Source organism: Suncus etruscus, chromosome 20 (assembly GCF_024139225.1).
Source record: "Suncus etruscus isolate mSunEtr1 chromosome 20, mSunEtr1.pri.cur, whole genome shotgun sequence".
Classification (NCBI taxonomy): domain Eukaryota; kingdom Metazoa; phylum Chordata; class Mammalia; order Eulipotyphla; family Soricidae; genus Suncus; species Suncus etruscus.
The window spans coordinates 20704669-20723898 of record NC_064867.1 but is presented as its reverse complement, the minus strand read 5'-3'; the positions used below and the strand labels follow the sequence as shown (position 1 = coordinate 20723898).

Sequence of the window (19230 nt, the reverse complement as noted above, 5' to 3'; positions counted from 1 at the left end):
CATGCAAAAGGTCAGTGGTTCAAATATCAGCATCCCATGTGGTCCCCTGAGCCTGCCAAAAGCAATTTCTGATAATAGAGCTAGGAGTAACCTCTGAGTGCTGCCAGGTGTGACTCAAAAACAAAAAACAAACAAACAAAAATGCTTTCTCTAAATGTTGTACTTTGGAATGCACAATTGCGTGTATATATCAAGTTTAGTTTGCTTTTAACATAAATGGTATTACTCTGTACAAGTTCATTCAACAGTGTTTCTTGGAGATTTAACTTTGCTGGTAATTTTGTATGATAAATGGTTTGTTTCTAATAGTAGCTGTGTAAATATTCTGTATCACTTATATGCTAGAAGAACTCTTCAGTGGTCATCAGCTCCTTCCCCCTTCCCCCATTCCAAATCCCGAAGCAGTTTGTCAGGCTGTCACACCCAGAGGTGCTCAGAGGTGCTCAGGAGTGACCTCTAGTGTTGCTTGGGGACAATATGCATATCAGTGCTGGGCAACAAGCAAGGTTACTATTACTATTTCCTTCCTTCCTATCTGCCTTCTTTCTCTCCCTTCCCTCCCCTTTGGTTTCTTCCTTCCCTTTATCTTTTTTGTTTGTTTGTTTTTGGACCACACCCAGCAGTGCTCAGGAACTACTCCTAGCTCAGTGCTCACAGGTCACTCCAGGCTCTGTTCAGGAGATGCAATAATGGAATGCAGGGCCCACATGCAAAGCATATGCTCCAGACAGATCTTTTTGTTTATTTTTATTTTTGGGGTCATACCCGGCAGTGCTCAGGGGTTACTCCTGGCTCTGCATTGAGAAATCATCCCTGGCAGGCACCGGAAACCATATGGGATGCTGGGATTCAAACCACCATCGTTCTGCATGCAAGACAAACGCCCTACCTCCACGCTATCTCTTCGGCCCCCATAAGCTCCAGATCTTGAGCTTAGAACTCAACCCACCTCTTGTTATTTTCTAATTATGACTTTCTATGTCCACTAAGTTGTAAATTATAAATGAAAGTGTTGCTTCTTATTTTCTTGGAACCCAGTCTATAATAGAACTCTGCATATAAGAGCTGATGAATGCTCTTAATAACCTATTTAAAGAGTCAAAAAAAAAAAAAAAACCCTCCAGATTCATTTCCCCTTGCCCCTGCCTGGTGTTCCAAGCACAGTTTGAATAAGCCTTGTAACTGAGGGCCTAAGGCTGTATGGCATCTGGGGACTTGGAGCAGAAAATTAATGAAAAATCCTGCTCAGTAGATGTCATAGTCATTCACTATTTAGACAGTGATGGTTTTAGGATGAACTGAAGTGAGATTGTGTACTTTTGCTGCAGAATATTCTGGAAATAGCCTGCCTCCAAAATTCTGGGAGTGGCTTGGGAATGGGTGAGTTCATAGTAAAGCTGGATTTCCTCCCAGCATTTTATTATAAACAATTTTTTTCTACTGAAAAGATGAAAGACCCACACTGTGAACATTCCTACATCTACTAACTAGATTTAACTATTAACATTTATCTCTGTTGATCTTTTTTTTTTTTTTTTTGGTTTTGGTTTTTGGGTCACACCCGGCAGCGCTCAGGGGTTACTCCTGGCTCTACGCTCAGAAATCGCCCCTGGCGGGCTCCAGGAACCATATGTGGGATACCGAGATCTGAACCACCATCATTCTTGATGCAAGGCAAATGCCTTGTCGTTGTGCTATCTCTTTGTCCCCATATCTCTGTTGATCTTATCATATCTCTGATTTTTAGATTTACTGGACTATTTGCCTGCATATGAATTTCATTTTTGGGGGGAGATTGGGTTTTGGGTTACACCCAGCAGCACTCAAAGGTTATTCCTGGTTCTGCGCTCAGAAATTGCTCCTGGTAGGTACGGGCATGGGGAGTGGACCATATGGGATACTGGGATTCGAACCATTGTTCGTCCTGGATCTGCTCGTGCAAGGCAAATACCCTACCACTGTGCTATCCCTCCAGCCAGTTTTGCTTTATTGTTAACTTTTGGCCACACCTGGCTGGGCTTGGGAAGTCGTACTCATGGCTCTGTGCTCAGGTGTCCTTCCTGATGGTGACTGCAAACCATGGTATGGTGGTTGAATCAGATTCATCATGAGCAAGATAAGAACTCTACCTATTTTATTTCAGTACTTTTTTAATAAATTTACTTATTTAAAGAAAATGTATCACATAGTTGACATAAGTGATTATAATACATTTGTTTCAGAATGACAGAAGGCGAAGTAATTAAAAAATGGAAAGAAAGGGGCCAGAGAGATAGCATGAAGGTAAGGCGTTTGCCTTGCATGCAGAAGGATGGTGGTTTGAATCCTGGTATCCCATATGGTCCCTTGAGCCTGCCAAGAGTAACCCCTGAGCGCTGCCGGGTGTGACCCAAAAACCAAAACCAAAAAAAAAAAAAAAAAAAAAGGAAAGAAATTAGAAGACCTAAAAAAAAAAAAAGAAAAGAAAAGAAAGAAAGAAAGAAAAGGAAAAAGAAGGGGAGTTCATTAGCTGTTATAGTGGTGAAAATGAAAGGTAAAAGAAATAAAATAGGGCTCGGAGAGATATCACAGCGGTGTTTGCCTTGCAAGCAGCTGATCAAGACCTAAGGTGGTTGGTTCGAATCCCGGCATCCCATATGGTCCCCGTGCCTGCCAGGAGCTATTTCTGAGCAGATAGCCAGGAGTAACCCCTGAGCGCTGCTGGGTGTGGCCCCAAAACCAAAATAAATAAATAAAAGAAATAAAATTATTTTTTCTCTGCAGCTACCCCAGGACTCGCCCTTAACACCTTAAACCCCACCTCTTCCTAAATCCTAAAATTCTTGCCCTTGACCAAAAGATACATTTTAACTGTTGAACTTCACGAGGACCCCACCCCTTCCTAAATTTCAAGGACTTGCCCTTGACATTTTTTGGGGGGGGCCACACCGGGCGATGCTCAGGGGTTACTCCTGGCTATCTGCTCAGAAATAGCTCCTGGCAGGCAGGGGGACCATATGGGACACCGGGGATCCGAACCAACCACCTTTGGTCCTGGATCGACTGCTTGCAAGGCAAACGCCGCTGTGCTATTTCTCCGGGCCCGCCCTTGACATTTTAACTGTTGCAAACCTTATGATTTGTGGTTATTTAAACCTTGCAAAAATGTGAGCAAATCTCAAGTGTCAGGACTCCCTGAAATGAACCACCCTACTGTAAGTTATATAAAGGCTTGTTAGATCTGGTTCGAGGCTCTCATCCTCTGGGGGAGCCCTTACATGCTTGTAAACAAAACCCCTTGCTTTTGCATGGTCTCTGCCTCTTGGAGTCATAAAAGGGGTGCGTGTGGAATTCCCGACCTTCTCATTTGGAGGTCCCACCGAGATGTTTACTGCTCATCGGGAACCACGCTCCCTCTGATGCCAACAGGCCAGACTTGGGGCGAGTAGAGGCGCCAAAATTTGGAATTTCGAATGGCTGGCAGGTACAGTGATTGTTGAGGTGAGTGGCCTTGGGGAGCATGAGAAAGAAAAAGAGAGAGGGGGGAGAGAGGGAGGGATGAAGGAAAGAAGGAAGAAAGAAAAAAAATACTGACTTGGGCCCGGAGAGATAGCACTTTGCCTTGCAAGCAGCCAATCCAGGACCAAAGGTGGTTGGTTCGAATCCCAGTGTCCCATATGGTCCCCCGTGCCTGCCAGGAGCTATTTCTGAGCAGACAGCCAGGAGTAACCCCTGAGCACCGCTGGGTGTGGCCCAAAAACCAAAAAAAAAAAAAAAAAAAGAAAGAAAGAAAGAAAGAAAATACTGACTTTATATTAGAAAATACTGGATCCGAGAGATAGCACAGCAGTAGGGCATTTGCCTTGCATGCAGCTGACCCAGGAAGGATGGTGGTTCGAATCCAGGCATCCCATATGGTCCCCATAGCCTGCCAGGAGCCGGGTGTGATCCCCCCCAAAAAAAGAGTTGTCAATTGATTGCTGAAAATGTATAAAGCTAGAAGTAAACAGACCTTTCTTTTTTTTTTGGGGGGGTCACACCCAACTCCTGGCAGGCTATAGGGACCATATGGGATACTGGGATTCGAACCACCGTCCTTCTGCTTCTGTATGTGAGGCAAACGCCCTACCTCCATGCTATCTCTCCAGCCCCAAATATACTTTTTTCTTTTCTTTTTTTTCTTATTTTTCTTTCTTTTTCTTTTTCTTATTTTCTTTCTTTCTTTCTTTATTTCTTTCTTTCTTTTTTCTTTCTTTCTTTCTTTTTTCTTTCTTTCTATCTCTTTCTTTCTTTCTTTCTTTCTTTCTTTCTTTCTTTCTTTCTTTTCCTTTCTTCTTTTCCTTCCTTCCTTCCTTCCTTCCTTCCTTCCTTCCTTCCTTCCTTCCTTCCTTCCTTCCTTCCTTCCTTCCTTCCTTCCTTTCTTTTTTTTTTTTTTAATTTTGGGTCACACCTGGCAGTGCTCAGGGTTTACTCCTGGCTCTACACTCAGAAGCTCAGAAGTCGCTCCTGGCAGGTTCGGGGGACCATATGGGATGCCAGGATTCGAACCACCGACCTTGTGCATGCAAGGCAAATGCTCTACCTCCATGCTATCTCTCCAGCCGAAATAGATATTTCTTAATACCATAAGTGCCATGAGTGAGTCCCATACTCAGTGCCATGGGGCCAAAGAGATTTCACAGCAAGTCAGGACTTGCAAGAGGCCCACTTAGGTAGTAGGCCAGCAAATTGTCCTCAGAGGCTGCCAGGAGTGATTCCAGAGTTCAGAGCTGAAGTAACCTCTGAGCACTACTTACTGGGTATGGCCCCAAACAAAGCAAAACAAAAAACCCAACATATCAGTGCCATGTTTTGGAAGTTTGCCCTTTTTTTGTTTGTTTGCTTGTTTTTTGTTTTTGGGCCACACCCAGTGATGCTCAGGGGTTACTCCTGGATATGTGCTCAGAAATCCATCCTGGCATGGGGGACCATATGGGACACCGGGGGATTGAACCATGGTCCATCCTAGGTTAGACCAATGCAAAGCAAACACCCTACTGCTTGAGCCATTGCTCCGGCCCCTGGAAGGGAAGGGGTCTCAAAGGAAATTAATATGTAGTAAAATGCACAAATCTTTTTTTGTTTGGGGGAGGTGTTAGAATTAAACCCACACCTCATTACATGTCAGGCAAGTGCTCAAGCTCTGAGATTATGTTCCTTGTATTTTTTTTTTTTTTTTGGTTTTTGGGTCACACCTAGCAGTGCTCAGGGGTTATTCCTGGCTCTATGCTCAGAAACCACCCCTGGCAGGCACAGGGGACCATATGGGATGCCGGGATCAACCTTCTGCATGAAAGGCAAACGCCTTACCTCCATGCTATCTCTCCGGCCCCTGTTCCTTGTATTGATTGAAGTACTTTGCTTGTTTGTTTTTGGGTGCTCAAGGGTTACATCTGGCTCTGTTCTTAGGAATCTCTCCTAGCTGGCTTCAGGGACCATATCAGATACTGGGATCAAACCCAGGTCAGCCATGTGCAAGGCAAACACCCATCCTCTGTATTATCATTCCAGATCCTGATTGAAGTATTTTGATCTACAATATTATTTTTTTGTTTGTTTTGTTTTTGGGTCACACCCAGCAGCGCTCAGGGGTTACTCCAGGCTCTACGCTCAGAAATCACTCCTAGCAGGCTCAGGGGACCATAGGGATGCCAGGTTTCGAACCACTGTCCTTCTGCATGCAAGGCAAATGCCTTACCTCCATGCTATCTCTCCGGCCCCTCTACAGTAGTATTAATGCTGGTTTCATGTGTGCATAATTGCAAGACTACACCCATTATTATAGTATCCTCCTCCCTACCTCCAAATCCTCAAGGCCCCTCTCCTTTTGCCTGATTTATGTGTGTGTGTGCTGTCTCAGCTTTTACTCCTTGTAGTACTGGAAGGGATGGGCCATATATGGGATGCTGGGGATTGAACCTGGATGGGCCGTGTGTGTGCAATACGAGAGTATTATCTTGGGCCTCTCGGGCTGTTGAGGTGGCGCTAGAGATAAGGTGTCTGCCTTGCAAGCGCTAGCCAAGGAAGGACCACGGTCCCCAGGCATCCCATATGGTCCCCCCAAGCCAGGGGCAATTTCTGAGCGATTAGCCAGGAGTAACCTCTGAGCATCAAACGGGTGTGGCCCCAAAACAAAACAAAAACAAAACAAAACAAACAAGAGTATTATCTCTCCAGATCCAACCCCAATTCATTTCTGTGAACTAACTCTTCAGTTCTGATACCTGGGCCTTTGTCGATACTTGCTATGTTTTTTTGTTTTTTTTAATTTTGGGCCACACCTGGTGACACTCAGGGGTTACTCCAGGCTATGTGCTCAGAAATCACTCCTGCCCCGGGGGGTGAATCTCCATCCATACTTGGTCAGCCACATCAGCAAATGCCCTGCCCTACTGCTGCGCCATAGCTCTGGCCCCTTGCTATGTATCTTTAACTTTCATGTATGAGAGATCATTCTTGTATCTATTTCTCTAACCAACTTTACTTAGAATGATATCCCCTAATTCTGCCTACAGTTGCTGGCAAATTACATTATTTTTGTCTTGAAATAGCAGATCTGGGGCCAGAATGATAGCTCAGCGGGTAAGGCATTTGCTTTGCACTTTTGCCTTGTACACGGCCTACCTGGGACAGATGTGGATTTGATCTCAGGCATCTCATATGGTCATCTGAGCCTGCCAGGAGTGATTTCTAAGTGAAGAGCCAGGAGAAAACCCTAAACTTCCCTGGGTGTGGTTCAACCTCCTCACTCCCAAAATAAAAAGGAACAAATTTTAAGCAGATAATCCCATCTGTTGGACAACTGCCTCGAGGTGAATCTGACCTCGATAACCTTTCATTAACATATTAGATTTTGATAAGGATCACAGTTTTAAAAGATGACCCACCCTCTATTGTAATGGATGACCAAATAGATCTGCAAAACCTTTCAGCAGAGTCATGGAGGGTAAACTTGGTAGGGAAGAGTAGATCAAGGGGCCAGAGAAATAACACAGCAGGTAGGGTGTTTGCCTTGGATGTGGCCAACTCAGCTTCAGTCTCTGGCATCCCATATGGTTCCCCAAGCCTGCCAGGAGTAATTTCTGAGTGCAGAGCCAGGAGTAACTCCTAAGAACTGTTTCGTGAGGCCTTCAGAAAAATAGAAAAAAAAGAAGCAGTGCAGGTTGAGAAAGGAAGCACTGTTGATCAGCCTGTTAGGAGTCCACCATTTCTCTCCTACCTTCACATTGGACTCAGGTTGGACTAGGATTTTTTTTTTTAACTTAATATCACTGTTTATGGGGCCGGAGTGGTGGTGCAGCAGTAGGGCATTTGCCTTGAACGCGGCTGACCTAGGATGGACCGAGGTTCGATCCCCTGGTGTTCCACATGGTCCCCCAAGCCAGGAGCTATTTCTGAGCACAGAGCCAGGAGTAACCAAACCCTGAGTATCACCAGGTGTGCCCCCTCCAAACAACAACAAAAATCACTGTTTATATTTACAAATAATTATTTTAGTTCATTCTTCATCTAGTACTCTGTAATAAAATCAAAAGATCATATTGATTGAGAAAAGCAGAATGGGAATGCTTCTGGGGAAAAAGCACATTCCTTGATGTGGCCCCGTTTGAAGTTGGAGGAGAGCGATGAGGCATGCAAAAATTTGTGGTAATATGCACGCGATGGCCCACATAACAGGAAAATATTGACTCAAGTTCCAAAAAGTAGGACATTTGTTAAGAGGCCTGAAAAATAGCCTCAGGCTCTAAAAGACCGCTTTGGAAAAAGGCTGACCAGACAAATAAAAATGAAATAAAATGAAAAACTTAAATAAAAGCTTGAAATGCACATTCCACATTACTAAGCGCCACCATGACTGTCACACACTCACTGTCTCAAACCACAGTTAAGGCCTTTTCCCTTTATTTTCAGGGCAAAAATCAACATTCATTCCTGGATGCTGCTCTGTGGTTTTTTTCCCCTAAATATGCATGCCAGTGATTTCAATTCTGAAGACGCTCAGACCTCATAGAGAAGAAAGTCGCATGATTATACAGAGATAAACCGTAATAACAAACTTTAATCCAACTTTTCCCAATGCAAGAAACCATCATGAACTGCATTCTAAACCACAGAATCTCAATAAAAATGTTTTTTTTTTTTTTTAAAAAAATCAAACTTTAGAGGCTGGAGCAATGGCGCAGCGGATAGGGGGTTTGCCTTGCATGCAGCCTACCCAGGTTCAATTCCTGGCATCCCATCTAGTCCCTCCTGGAGCCTGCCAGGAATAAGTTCTGGACATAGAGCCAGGAGTAGGCCCTGAGCGCCACTGGGGTGTGGTCCAAAAACAAACAAACAAGTGAACAAACAAACATAAAACCCCAAACCAAACTTTCCCCCACTGGTTATAGAATTAATCTGGCCGTTCTTGAACGAATCTTCTCCATAAAAAAAAAAAAAAAATCCAGAAAATATTCAATTTTTTTTCTTCCCTTGGCAAGTGGAATGTGTGTGTGTGTGTGTGTGTGTGTGTGTGTGTGTGTATGTGTGTGTGTGTGTGTGTGTGAAACCAATAACAGAAAGTACTGGGCACGGATGGAGCACTTTTCCAAAAATAAAAAAAAATGTTTTTTTTTCAAAGTGAGCAGCTGGGGGTGGGGTAGGGATGGGGAACCCCCACCTCATGATCTTGGGCACCCTTAGGGCCTGGGAGTGTGTGTGTGTGTGTGTGTGTGTGTGTGTGTGTGTGTGTGTGTGTGTGTGTGTGTGTGTGTAGAGGGAGGGGATCACTTAACTTAAAACCAAGGTTGGCCAAGAAAAGCACTTAAAATGAGAAGAGTAAACGCCTCATCCTGTTTTCTTTTTGGGTGTGTGTGTGTGTGTGTGTGTGTGTGTGTGTGTGTGTGTGTGTGTGTGTGTGTGTGTGTGTGTGTGCATGTGTGAGTGTGTGTCAAACCAATAACAAAGAAAGCGCTGGGCATGGATGGAGCACTTTTCCAAAAATAAAAATAAATCTTTTTTTTTCAAAGTGAGCAGCCGGGGGTGGGGTGGGGATGGGGAACCCCCCGCCTCATGATCTTGGGCAGTGTGTGTGTGTGTGTGTGTGTGTGTGTGTGTGTGTGTATGGATTGGGTTGGATCGAGGTGGGGTGCCTTGGGGGGGGGCGGGCCAGCAGGTGCTCCCCCAGCCTTGGCACCCCGACTTCGCCCTCTGGCGGCGAGCCGGAGCGCAGAGAGCTGGGGTGCGGGGTGCCAACGCGCCCTGGGGGGTAGCAGGCAGGGTGGCGAGTGGGGCGGGTTGCGCCCGAGGTGAGCAAGTGTTCCGTATGCATGCCTAGATGCGCCCCTGCAGCCCACCGGGCAAGCCTTCTGGGGTGGGGGCCAGGCCCGGGAGGACTCCCTCCCGCGGGAGGAGAGGAGGAGGAGGAGGGAGGGCGTGTGCGGGGCGGGGAGCTCCCCTCCCTCCCGCCTCGCTCCCGGGGTGGCCAGAGCGTCAGCGCGCGCCATCGCCGGCGCAGCAGGCCGGGCGGGGCGGGCGGGGGGAGGGGCGCCGCGGGGAGGGTCCCGCGCTCCGGCGCCCCAGGCCCGGCCCGAGACCCCGGCGGGCGGCGGCGGCGGCGGCGGGGCTCCCCCCACGGTGCTCGGGGCCGGGATGTCGGCAGCGGGCGTCCAGGGCGGGCCGGCAGCCGGGGCCGGGGTCGGAGCCGGGGCGTCGCCCTCCGCGCCCCCCCGCGCGGGGCCCCCCCAGGGCCCCGGCTCGGCCGAGTCGACCCGCATCGCGCTCAAGAAGGCGCAGCTGCGCGCGGCCCCCCGGGCCCAGAAACTGGAGAAACTCGGCGTGTACTCCGCCTGCAAGGTAGGGGGCGAGGCGGGGAGGCGTGCACGGGGCCGGGGGTTCGATTCCCCAGCCCCCCGGCTTGCTGCCTGACCCGAATCCTGCCCGGCCGGGCCCGGGACTCGAACCTCCCTCCTCCCTCCGCGTCCAAAATCTCCCGCTGGCTCCCGGCTCTAGGCCCGCCCCCCTGGGCTCGGAGTTGCAACTCTTTATTTAATAAAACTCCGGGGGCTTCGTGGCTGTGGAGAAGCTCGCCCCAGGCCTCTCGTGAAGATGGGGGAAATGGGTTTTTTAATTTTATTTTGGGGTGCATGGGGTGTGGGGTGCAGAGGGGAGTCCCCCTCTCTGGGCCCGTGCGCCCTCTTTGCAAGCCCCTGTTGGCAGGAGTTGAGGGAGGGTCCCTGAATGGGTGTGAGCGTGTCTGTTTTTTATTTTATTTTAGGGGGATGAGGGAGTGAGGTGCAAAGGGGAGTCCCCCTCTCTGTCTGGTCTCATTGCCAGCCCTGTTGGCAGGAGTTGAGTGAGGGTCCCAGAATGGATGTGAGCGTGTCTGTTTTACTTTTACTTTTATTTATATTTATATTTATTTTTAGTTTGTTTTAGGGGGGATGGGGGTAGTGGGGTGCAAAGGGGAGTCCCCTCTCTGTGTCTGGTTCCTTTGCAAGCCCTGTTGGCAGGAGTTGAGGGTCCCTGAATGGGTGTGAGCTTGTCTGTCTGTCTGTGTGCAGGGAAGTAGAAATCGAAGGGTTGCACAACTTGGGTGGGATAGTGGCCTTCCCCTCCAAATGAAGGGGTCCCCCCCAGGGGAGCTTTCCTAGATGGCCCCGTTCGTTATTCTCTTATTATTACTCATGGAGTTCTAACACTTTTGTTTCAGCTGCTCCCAGCGGTGTAAACAGGCTCTCTGGCTAGGTGACCAATCCCTCCTGCCCAGATTGAGGACAGTGTCTCTTGGCGTGGCTTGGCTTGGTTCCATCCTCTGCACCCCCCCTGGCTCCCAGCAGCACCCCCCAGGGTCCCGAGTCTTGCAACCCCAGTTGTGGGTGCAGGACTCCCCGGGGCTGAGGACTGAGGCTGGGCCCTGCGCTGTCAGCAGCTGCTTTGTTGTGACAGGGTGACAGCTGAGGGAGGCGGGGACTTGGCCTTGCCAGCTCCTGCGGCCTGTGGCCCAGGAAGACACACACACACACACACACACACACACACACACACACACACACACTCTTAACACATTAACGCACCTCTCAGCCTTACATGTCTGCTTCCCACCCTCAGCTGCTCCACATACTCCAACCCCCAAATTGCAGCCCAGCTTGCTTCTGAATTTGGGGGAGTCCAGATGATGAGCATCGACCATTCTAGAACCTTTCCAGAGATGTGGGGGGCCTTCACTGTTGTCCAGAGTTGCTCCTAGCATTGGAATGTCTATTCCCTCGCCCCTTCCTGGTCCCAGCTTGCTGGTGTGGACCCTGCCCTGATTCAACCAATGCACATGGGTCCCAGCCCAGTGTTTGCCAAATGTTGCCATGCGTTGAGCATGATCTGGGAATCTGGAGAAAATGCAGGTTATGAGCTGGCTCCAGGCCAGTTCCATCTGACCCTCACACTCCCAAGAAAGGAGGTCCTAGGTGTGTGTGACCCGAATCATCTGCTGTTCTTAGTCTCTCTGGACTTCGAGCAACTTGACACCAGGTAGCCAGAACACTGTGTGTTTGGGGTTTCTGATTAAGGAATGCAAAAATAAGTAAGAGAAAGTGAGAAGAGTGCTTCTAAGAAAGGTGGAGAGCTGGGAGTGGGCTGTGAAGGCTAGTGGACTTAAGGACAGACCAGACCTGCGTCTGCAGGGGAAATTGTACAAAATCAAAAACAAGGTCAGTGGAGTTGGTATTTTGCAGCCAGACTCAGCCCACGGAGCAAGTGTGTTAGCTTAACTGTCCCTGCTGTGGCGTTTTATATTCAGTTCCCGTCGTGAGAACCTTTTCTCTTGCTGCCTGCCATTGCCTTCCTATCTGGAAACTTTCCTGAACTTTGGGTTCAGTCTAAAATCATGAGCCTATGAGCTTGACTGGATATTTTGCATCTTTTCAAATTTCACTGATACAACAACTTTTTCCCCCTGAAGTTTGTGGTTGGAGTATTTACATTCATGCCCAAGGGAAAAAACAAAAAAACTTGCCTTACGCAAGATCTCTCTCTTCCTGCTTCCACTGGTCTTTGCCCAGTATCACTTTTTTATTAGCCCACTCATGGAATGAGGTGTCCCAGACATTGTAGCAGATATGAGGACACCTAGATTCAAGGCTGGTGACACCTAGACTCTGTACTGGACCTTGTGTAGTTGGGCAAGTGGCAGCTGGGATTTGTGGGTGGGAAGAGGACCGATTACAATGAAGTCCATAAAACTTCTTTATTGCAATGTGTTGGAACCCAGAGTAGATGCATTGAAGCACATGGAGAGTGCAAAAGTGGCTTCCTGGAGGACCTGTGAGCTGGTACCTGCTAAGAACTCATGGCACCGGTGTGGTGAAGTGAGAGAAACTTCAAGTGGAGAAACTGAAAGCAATTATGAAAGCTTGGAACTGGAGCTCTGGCTCCACTGTGTGGGCAGAGGCGTGGCTGGGGGTGTTGCAGAGTCCAGGAATTTGGGGGAGGGGTCTTTGTTCAGATGTGCTTTAAGGCATAGGAGCACAAAAACTTCCGTATTAGATGGGAGGAAACTTGAGGGCTAACTTCGTGTGTTTTTGTGTTTTCCTTAACATTCTCTTTACTTTTCATTTTAAGAAAAATCTCCAAAAGGCTTTGCCCAGGGCCACTGATCAGCCCCTGGGGGCTTTGGAATGGAGGGGTGAATGGAATGTGGAGGGGTCTGGAAGGCCATCTGGTGTTTTCCTGGGCAACTGAAAGTAAAACAGGTGCTAAACTGGCTACAGGAGCTGGGCTTTAAACTTTGCACATGAAACTAATGAGAAGGGGCAAGTTCACCTCCTGGGTGGGGCCCCACACCACACCCTGGAGGGAAGAAAAAGAAAGAAAAAAAGAAACTTGTTTTGCAGGAGCCAGGGTAGAGTTTTCTGAACTAGATTCACCACGTATGACACTACATGCATGAGTGGTTATAAAAAGAGCTGATCTGATCTTAATTATGTTCTCACTTAGGATTTATTAATTTTAAGAATCCAAGAGCCTCTCTGGCATGGCCACTTACATTATGTATATGTATTTCCCTTCTACGCCAGGGTCTGACATGCTATTTGCAGGGATTATCTTTCCTCCCCCTTTCCTTCTTCCTCCCTACCCACCCTTCCTCCTCTCCCTCCCCTCCCTCCCTCCCCCCTCCCTCCCCTCCCTCCCTCTCCCTCCCTCCCTCCCCTCCCTCCCTCCTCCCCCCCCTCCCTCCCTCCCTCCTCCCTCCCTCCCCTCCCTCCCTCCCTCCCTCCTTCCTTCCTTCCTTCCTTCCTTCCTTCCTTCCTTCCTTCCTTCCTTCCTTCCTTCCTTCCTTCCTTCCTTCCTTCCATTTTTCAGTAGTATTGGGTCTGTGCCCCTTTAAAAAGGGCCGAGGGCTATTCTTGGATTTTCTGCTCAGGATCACTTCTGGTAGTGTTTGAGGGACCACGATTGGATTCGAATGGGGTTAGCATGTTCAAGACACACACTACCTCATGTTCTACTTCTCTGACACCACCCCCCTCTTTAAATGAACTGGACTCTTCTTTATCTTTGCAAGTTTTTTTTTTATCATGCTTTTTTCTTTAACACTCCTTTGTTTTTTTGGGCCACACCCAGCAATGCTCTGGGGTTATTCCTGGCTGTGCGCTCAGAAATGGCTCCTGGCTTGGGGGACTATATGGGACACCAGAGATGGAACCCAGGTCATCCTGGGTCAGCCCCTTGCAAGGCAAACACCCTACAGCTCTGCTAATCGCTCCAGCTCCTCACCTTTTGTGTGTTTGTGTGTGGTTTATATCTGGCTGTGCTCAGGGGTTACTCCTGGCTGTGGACTCAGGAATCACTACTGGCAGACTCAGGGGACCATATGGGATTTTGGGGATTGAACCCAGAGTTGGTTGCACTTGTTTTTGGTCACACGCAGGGATCAAACCTGAACACCCTCCTCTAGCCCCTTATCACAACTTTAGTTATGTGTTTATTTAATAAGTATTTTTTTTTTCTGTGACTGAGTTCTAAATGATGAGGTGATTAAGGAATGAATGAGAGAAGATAAAAAGGAGTCAATTATTAGCCATTAGTATAAGACTTGTAAAATCTTAGCCTGATAACTTCTCAACAGTTGGGTGGATGGTATTTTCTACATAGGGCAATTTTAGGAATTTGTGGGACTATATAAAGGTAGCTGTATGAAAAACCCTGACTCACATCTCTTTGAATTATATGCAACTTATCTTACTAAAAAAACCCCAATAAGTAATTGACCAATTTTTTTGTTTTGTTTCTTTGGATGGCACAGGTGGTGCTTGGGGGTCATTTCTCAATGGTGATAGTAAGTCCATAGATGGGGTGCAGGGGATGGAACTCAGGACTCCAGCATGCAGAACTGGCCTTACCAATCAGTGCTCAGGAACTATACCCAGGAAGGAAGGAAGGAAGGAAAAAGGTGTTCTGGAATCACCCCATATCATTCTTTTTTTTTTTTGGGCCACACCCAGCGGTGCTCAGGGGTCACTCCTGGCTGTCTGCTCAGAAATAGCTCCTGGCAGGCACGGGGGACCATATGGGACACTGGGATTCGAACCAACCACCTTTGGTCCTGGATCGGCTGCTTGCAAGGCAAATGCCGCTGTGCTATCTCTCCGGGCCCCCCATATCATTCTTTAGGTATCACACAGTGGGAGGGAATTAGGAAATTGAACTCAGCTTTCTACATGCAAGCATGTGAACTATTCCTCTAAAACTTGCAAATATCCTTCCCGGTTTTTCTTTTTCCTTCCTTCCTTCCTTCCTTCCTTCCTTCCGTCCTTCCTTCCTTCCTTCCTTCCTTCCTTCCTTCTTCCTTCCTTCCTTCCTCCCTCCCTCCCTCTTTTTTATTTTAAAATATGGGTTGCTTCTGGCTCACGGGTCAGGCTTTCTCAGCACTGCTGGGAGGCACGTGGTGTTGGAAATTGAACCCTGGTTCTGTTAGGTGGCAAGGCCCATTCGAATATGCGCTATCCCATATCACTTGAACTCTCCCCCAAACTCTTGACTGGCCCTTGCTTGATGGAGGTGACAGTAAGTGAAGTAACTAACCAGGAGCGTGTGTTTCAGAGCTCAGAATAGGAACAGTACTCCAAATTTCAGGAGAGCTAGCTCTGTGACTTTGGCCATCAGCTGAAACTCAATTTTCTGGTCTGAGAAGTGGGACTAGAACTCCCCCCTCCCCCACCAATGGAATTCAGATAGGCTAATGTGTATGGAGCATTAATCACAATTGGGGTCTGGGCCAGACCTCACAGCACGTTAGACTTGGGGTCACATCAGTGATGTGGAAGTCAGGAAAGAACATAGGGCTTGGAGAGCTTTAGAAGCCCAGCTCTGCCCACTGGGGGATCCTAGGTAGGCCCCAGTCACTTTTGTTTTGTTTTTGTTTTATTTTGGGGTCACACTCGGTGACGCTCAGGGGTTCAGGTGTTACTCCTGGCTATGTGCTCAGAAATCGTGCCCCCCCCTCCCCGGGCGGGGCTGGAGAGATAGCATAGCAGTAGGGCATTTGCCTTGCACCTGGCCAACCCCAGATGGACTCTGGTTTGAATCCTGGCATACCATATGGTCTTCAAGCCTGCCAGGAGCAACTTCTGAGCACAGAGCCAGGAGTGACCCCTGAGTGTTGCCAGGTGTGACCCCCCAAAAAACAAAAAAATAAAATAAAACAATATGGGACGCCGGGGGATTGAACCCCGGTTTGTCCTAGGTTATAGCGCATGCAAGGCTAACACTTTACTGCTTGAGCCACTGCTTTAGCCCCAGTTACTTTGTTTTTCCTTTGAGCCTCCATGACTTCATTTGGAAGAACTTAACTTTACCCTGCAAGTTTGTACATTCAAGTTCCCCTCTCCTCTGCCTGAATTCCTGGCACCTCGAATTGCTGGGCTAATAAGACAGACTAAAGGGAATTACTCACTGCTTTTCTCCTTGGGCATTGGGGGCAGTGGCAGGAAGTATTCAGAGGAACCCATTTGCTCTCATTCCCGGCCGAATGCCATCGTCCTTCGAGAGTTACATAGACCCAGGACTATAAAATTAGTTTTCATTAAAAAAAAAATAGTGCTTTGCATGCCAGAGTAACACTGACAGAAGAGGACACTCTACCGGGCATGGTGCCACCAGGGAAGAAAAGTGTCCTGCTCTGATTGGGGGGCTGGGGTTGCTGGTGCCTGGGGCAGCAGCTCTTGAATGTGGGGGGGGAGTAGTAACAATTCCCTTCCCCCCAGCCTGGCTCTGTTTATGGGTCACTCCTCCACAGAGCAGATCTCTCAGCCTCCAGAGCTGTGGCTCTCCCTGGAGCTCTTTTGTCCTCCAGGGGATATTTGGCAACGTCTGGGGACTGTTAGGTCATTGTCACTGGGGAAAGAGAATGTGCTGGGAGAGGCCTGGGACTTTTCTGCACATCCCTCCTTGCAATGCAACCTTCCACAATACACCTCAGCTCCTCTAAATGACAGTAGTGCTGGGGTTGAGAAATTCTTTTCTTCTTTTTGGTTTTTTGGCCACACCCAGTGACACTCGGGTTACTCCTGGCTATGCCTTCAGAAATCGCTCCTGGCTTGGGGGACCATATGGGATGCCGGGGGATCGAACCGCAGTCTGTGCTAGTTAATACGTGCAAGGCAAACGCCCTACTGCTTGCACCACCACTCCTGGCCTGAGAAACTTTTTTTCTGATCAGGAACAAGTGTGCTTTCTCAGCATAGTGTAAAAGACATGTGCCGCGTTGGAAAGATATATTCGTTTAATGTTAATTTGAATCACACTCAAAAATCAGAAAAATCTCCCCTTATGAATCATGAGCATATTTTGAAACAGCTTTATTGTGGTATAATTAACAGATCAGAAAACTCATGGGTGCAAGTGTACAGTTAGACAGTTTTGATAAGTGCATATAATTTTGCATCTAGCCACACCGTTTTATAGTTCTTTCGTTCGCCTCCCTCTCTACTTCAGATTTCTTTTTTTCTAAGGTCATATTTTGTGTCAGTGGATTGACAATGTCTAAGATGGAAACCAAAGTAAAACTATCTTTTGAGGTCCAGGGGATAGCACAGCAGTGGGGCGTTTGCCTTGCCTGTGGCCAACTCAGGACAGATGGTGTTTTGAATCCTGGCATCCCATATGGTTCCCCATGCCTGCTAGGAGCGATTTCTGAGCACAGAGCCAGGAGTAACCCCTGAGCACTAGCAATGTATGGATTCCCCCACCCCTTTCAAAAAAAAAAAGGTAGCCTCAGGGCTGGAGAGATAGTACTGTGGGTAGGGTGCTTGCCTTGCCTACCCAGGTCAACCAAACATCACCAGGAATGATCCCTGAGCACATAACTAGAAGCAAACCTCAGAGCACTGTTGAGTGCGACCCATAATTAAAAAAAAAAGTGGTCTTACAGAGCTGAACATATGGAAATGAAATGTTTCATCTAGCAGGCTTAAGAGAAAGATGACCAATTTTAATTTGGTTTCCTTCTAAGCTTCCTGGGAAAATGGAAATTTAAGCCTCTGAAATCTTCAGACGGCAATTTGCAGTTTATGTATCTGAGAGACATTTACAGGGCAAAAGAGAACAAAATCTGCTAAAGACTTTTACTTCAGGAAGCATGTGCTAGATCAATAGCTCTTTGTGATGCACTTTTGTTTGTTTTTTACTGTCTAGCTCTGCTTTAGATCATTCAGCAGTTTAAAATCTGGTTACCTTGCCATATTGGCAGGATTTATGTAGGTAAAATTCACTGAGTTTGACCCATCCCAGGCAGTATGTAGGAGAACATCTGTAGTTTTGTGAGAGGTGCCTTGGAATAATTAGGACACATGCTTTATTTTTATTTTTTATTTTTTTTTTGGTTTTTGGCCCACACCTGGCGGTGCTCAGGGGTTGCTCCTGGCAGGCACGGGGGACTATATGGGACACCGGGATTCGAACCAACCAACATAGGTCCTGGATCGGCTGCTTGCAAGGCAAACACCGCTGTGCTATCTCTCCAGGCCCCACACATGCTTTTTGTGTGTGAAAGACATAGACAGTCAGTGCATTGCCACTTACTTCAACTTTACGCAGTTGGGCTTCTTCCCAGTTGAGTTGTCTCCTTGGGAAAACGGTAGTCAAGTGCTCAGTGGGTCCTAATCAAAGTCAAACAAGAAGGTGCTGTGGTGAAATAGCAGGTGCCTTGACTTTGTACCTGTGACCTGGAGAGCACCTCAGACTCCACTCCCCTTGCTGCCTCTGCACTGGATGCCCTCAGGCAGCCACTTAACCTTTAATTGTCCCCATTGGTGCTGTGGCCTGGTGAGGTGCCATCTGATAGACTTACTGTGAAGAATGAAGCATTTTGACTACGTGAATGAAAGTTCTTAGGTAAAGGCATTTGCTTTATTTATCTATTTATTATTTTTTGGATCACATCCAGTGGCGCTCAGGGCTCTGTGCTCAGAAATCGCTCCTGGCAGACTCCGGGGATGATATGGGATGTCAGGATTTGAACCACTGTCCATCCTGGGTTGGATGCGTGCAAGGCAAACGCTTTACCATTGTGCTCTCTCTGGCCCCGTATATTTTATTATTTAAAAACTTTCCATTAGGTCTGGAGAGATAGCACAGTGGCGTTTGCCTTGCAAGCAGCCAATCCAGGACCAAAGGGGTTGGTTCAAATCCCGGTGTCCCATATGGTCCCCCGTGCCTGCCAGGAGCTATTTTTGGGGCCGGGCGGTGGCGCAAAAAGTAAGGTGCCTGCCTTACCTGTGCTAGCCTTGGACGGACCGCGGTTCGATGCCCCGGTGTCCCATATGGTCCCCCCAAGCCAGGAGCAACTTCTGAGAGCACATAGCCAGGAGTAACCCCTGAGCGTTACCGGGTGTGGCCCAAAAACCAAAAACAAAACAAAACAAAAAAAAAAAAACAAAAAAAACTTTCCATTAGCAGACTGGAACCATAGTATGGCAGGTAGGGTACCTGCCTTACAGGCAGCTGACCCCAGGTTCAGTCCCCAGCATCACATATAGTACCTTGATCCTGCCAGGAGAGACTCCTAGGACTAAACCCTGAGCATCACTGAATATGGGTCCAAAACACACAAAAATGAGATACAGTTAGAGAAAATGAGGGGGTAGGGGAGAAGAAAAGAAGGAAGGAAGGGAGGGGAGGGGTGGGGAAGGGAGAGGAAAGAGAGAAATTGTAAAGGCAGTTGGTGAGGATGGAGTAGTC

At 47.8% G+C, this 19230-nt stretch overlaps 1 protein-coding gene across 1 annotated transcript in view; it reads left to right on the top strand.

Annotated features, from left to right (window-relative positions):
* Nucleotides 1-7643: 7643 nt before the first annotated feature.
* Nucleotides 7644-19230, top strand: part of KAT2B (lysine acetyltransferase 2B) — a 122915-nt gene continuing 111328 nt past the window's right edge. The window contains 2 exon segments of the mRNA XM_049766478.1: nt 7644-7665; nt 9335-9852. Coding sequence (XP_049622435.1) covers nt 7644-7665; nt 9335-9852 — 540 coding nt within the window.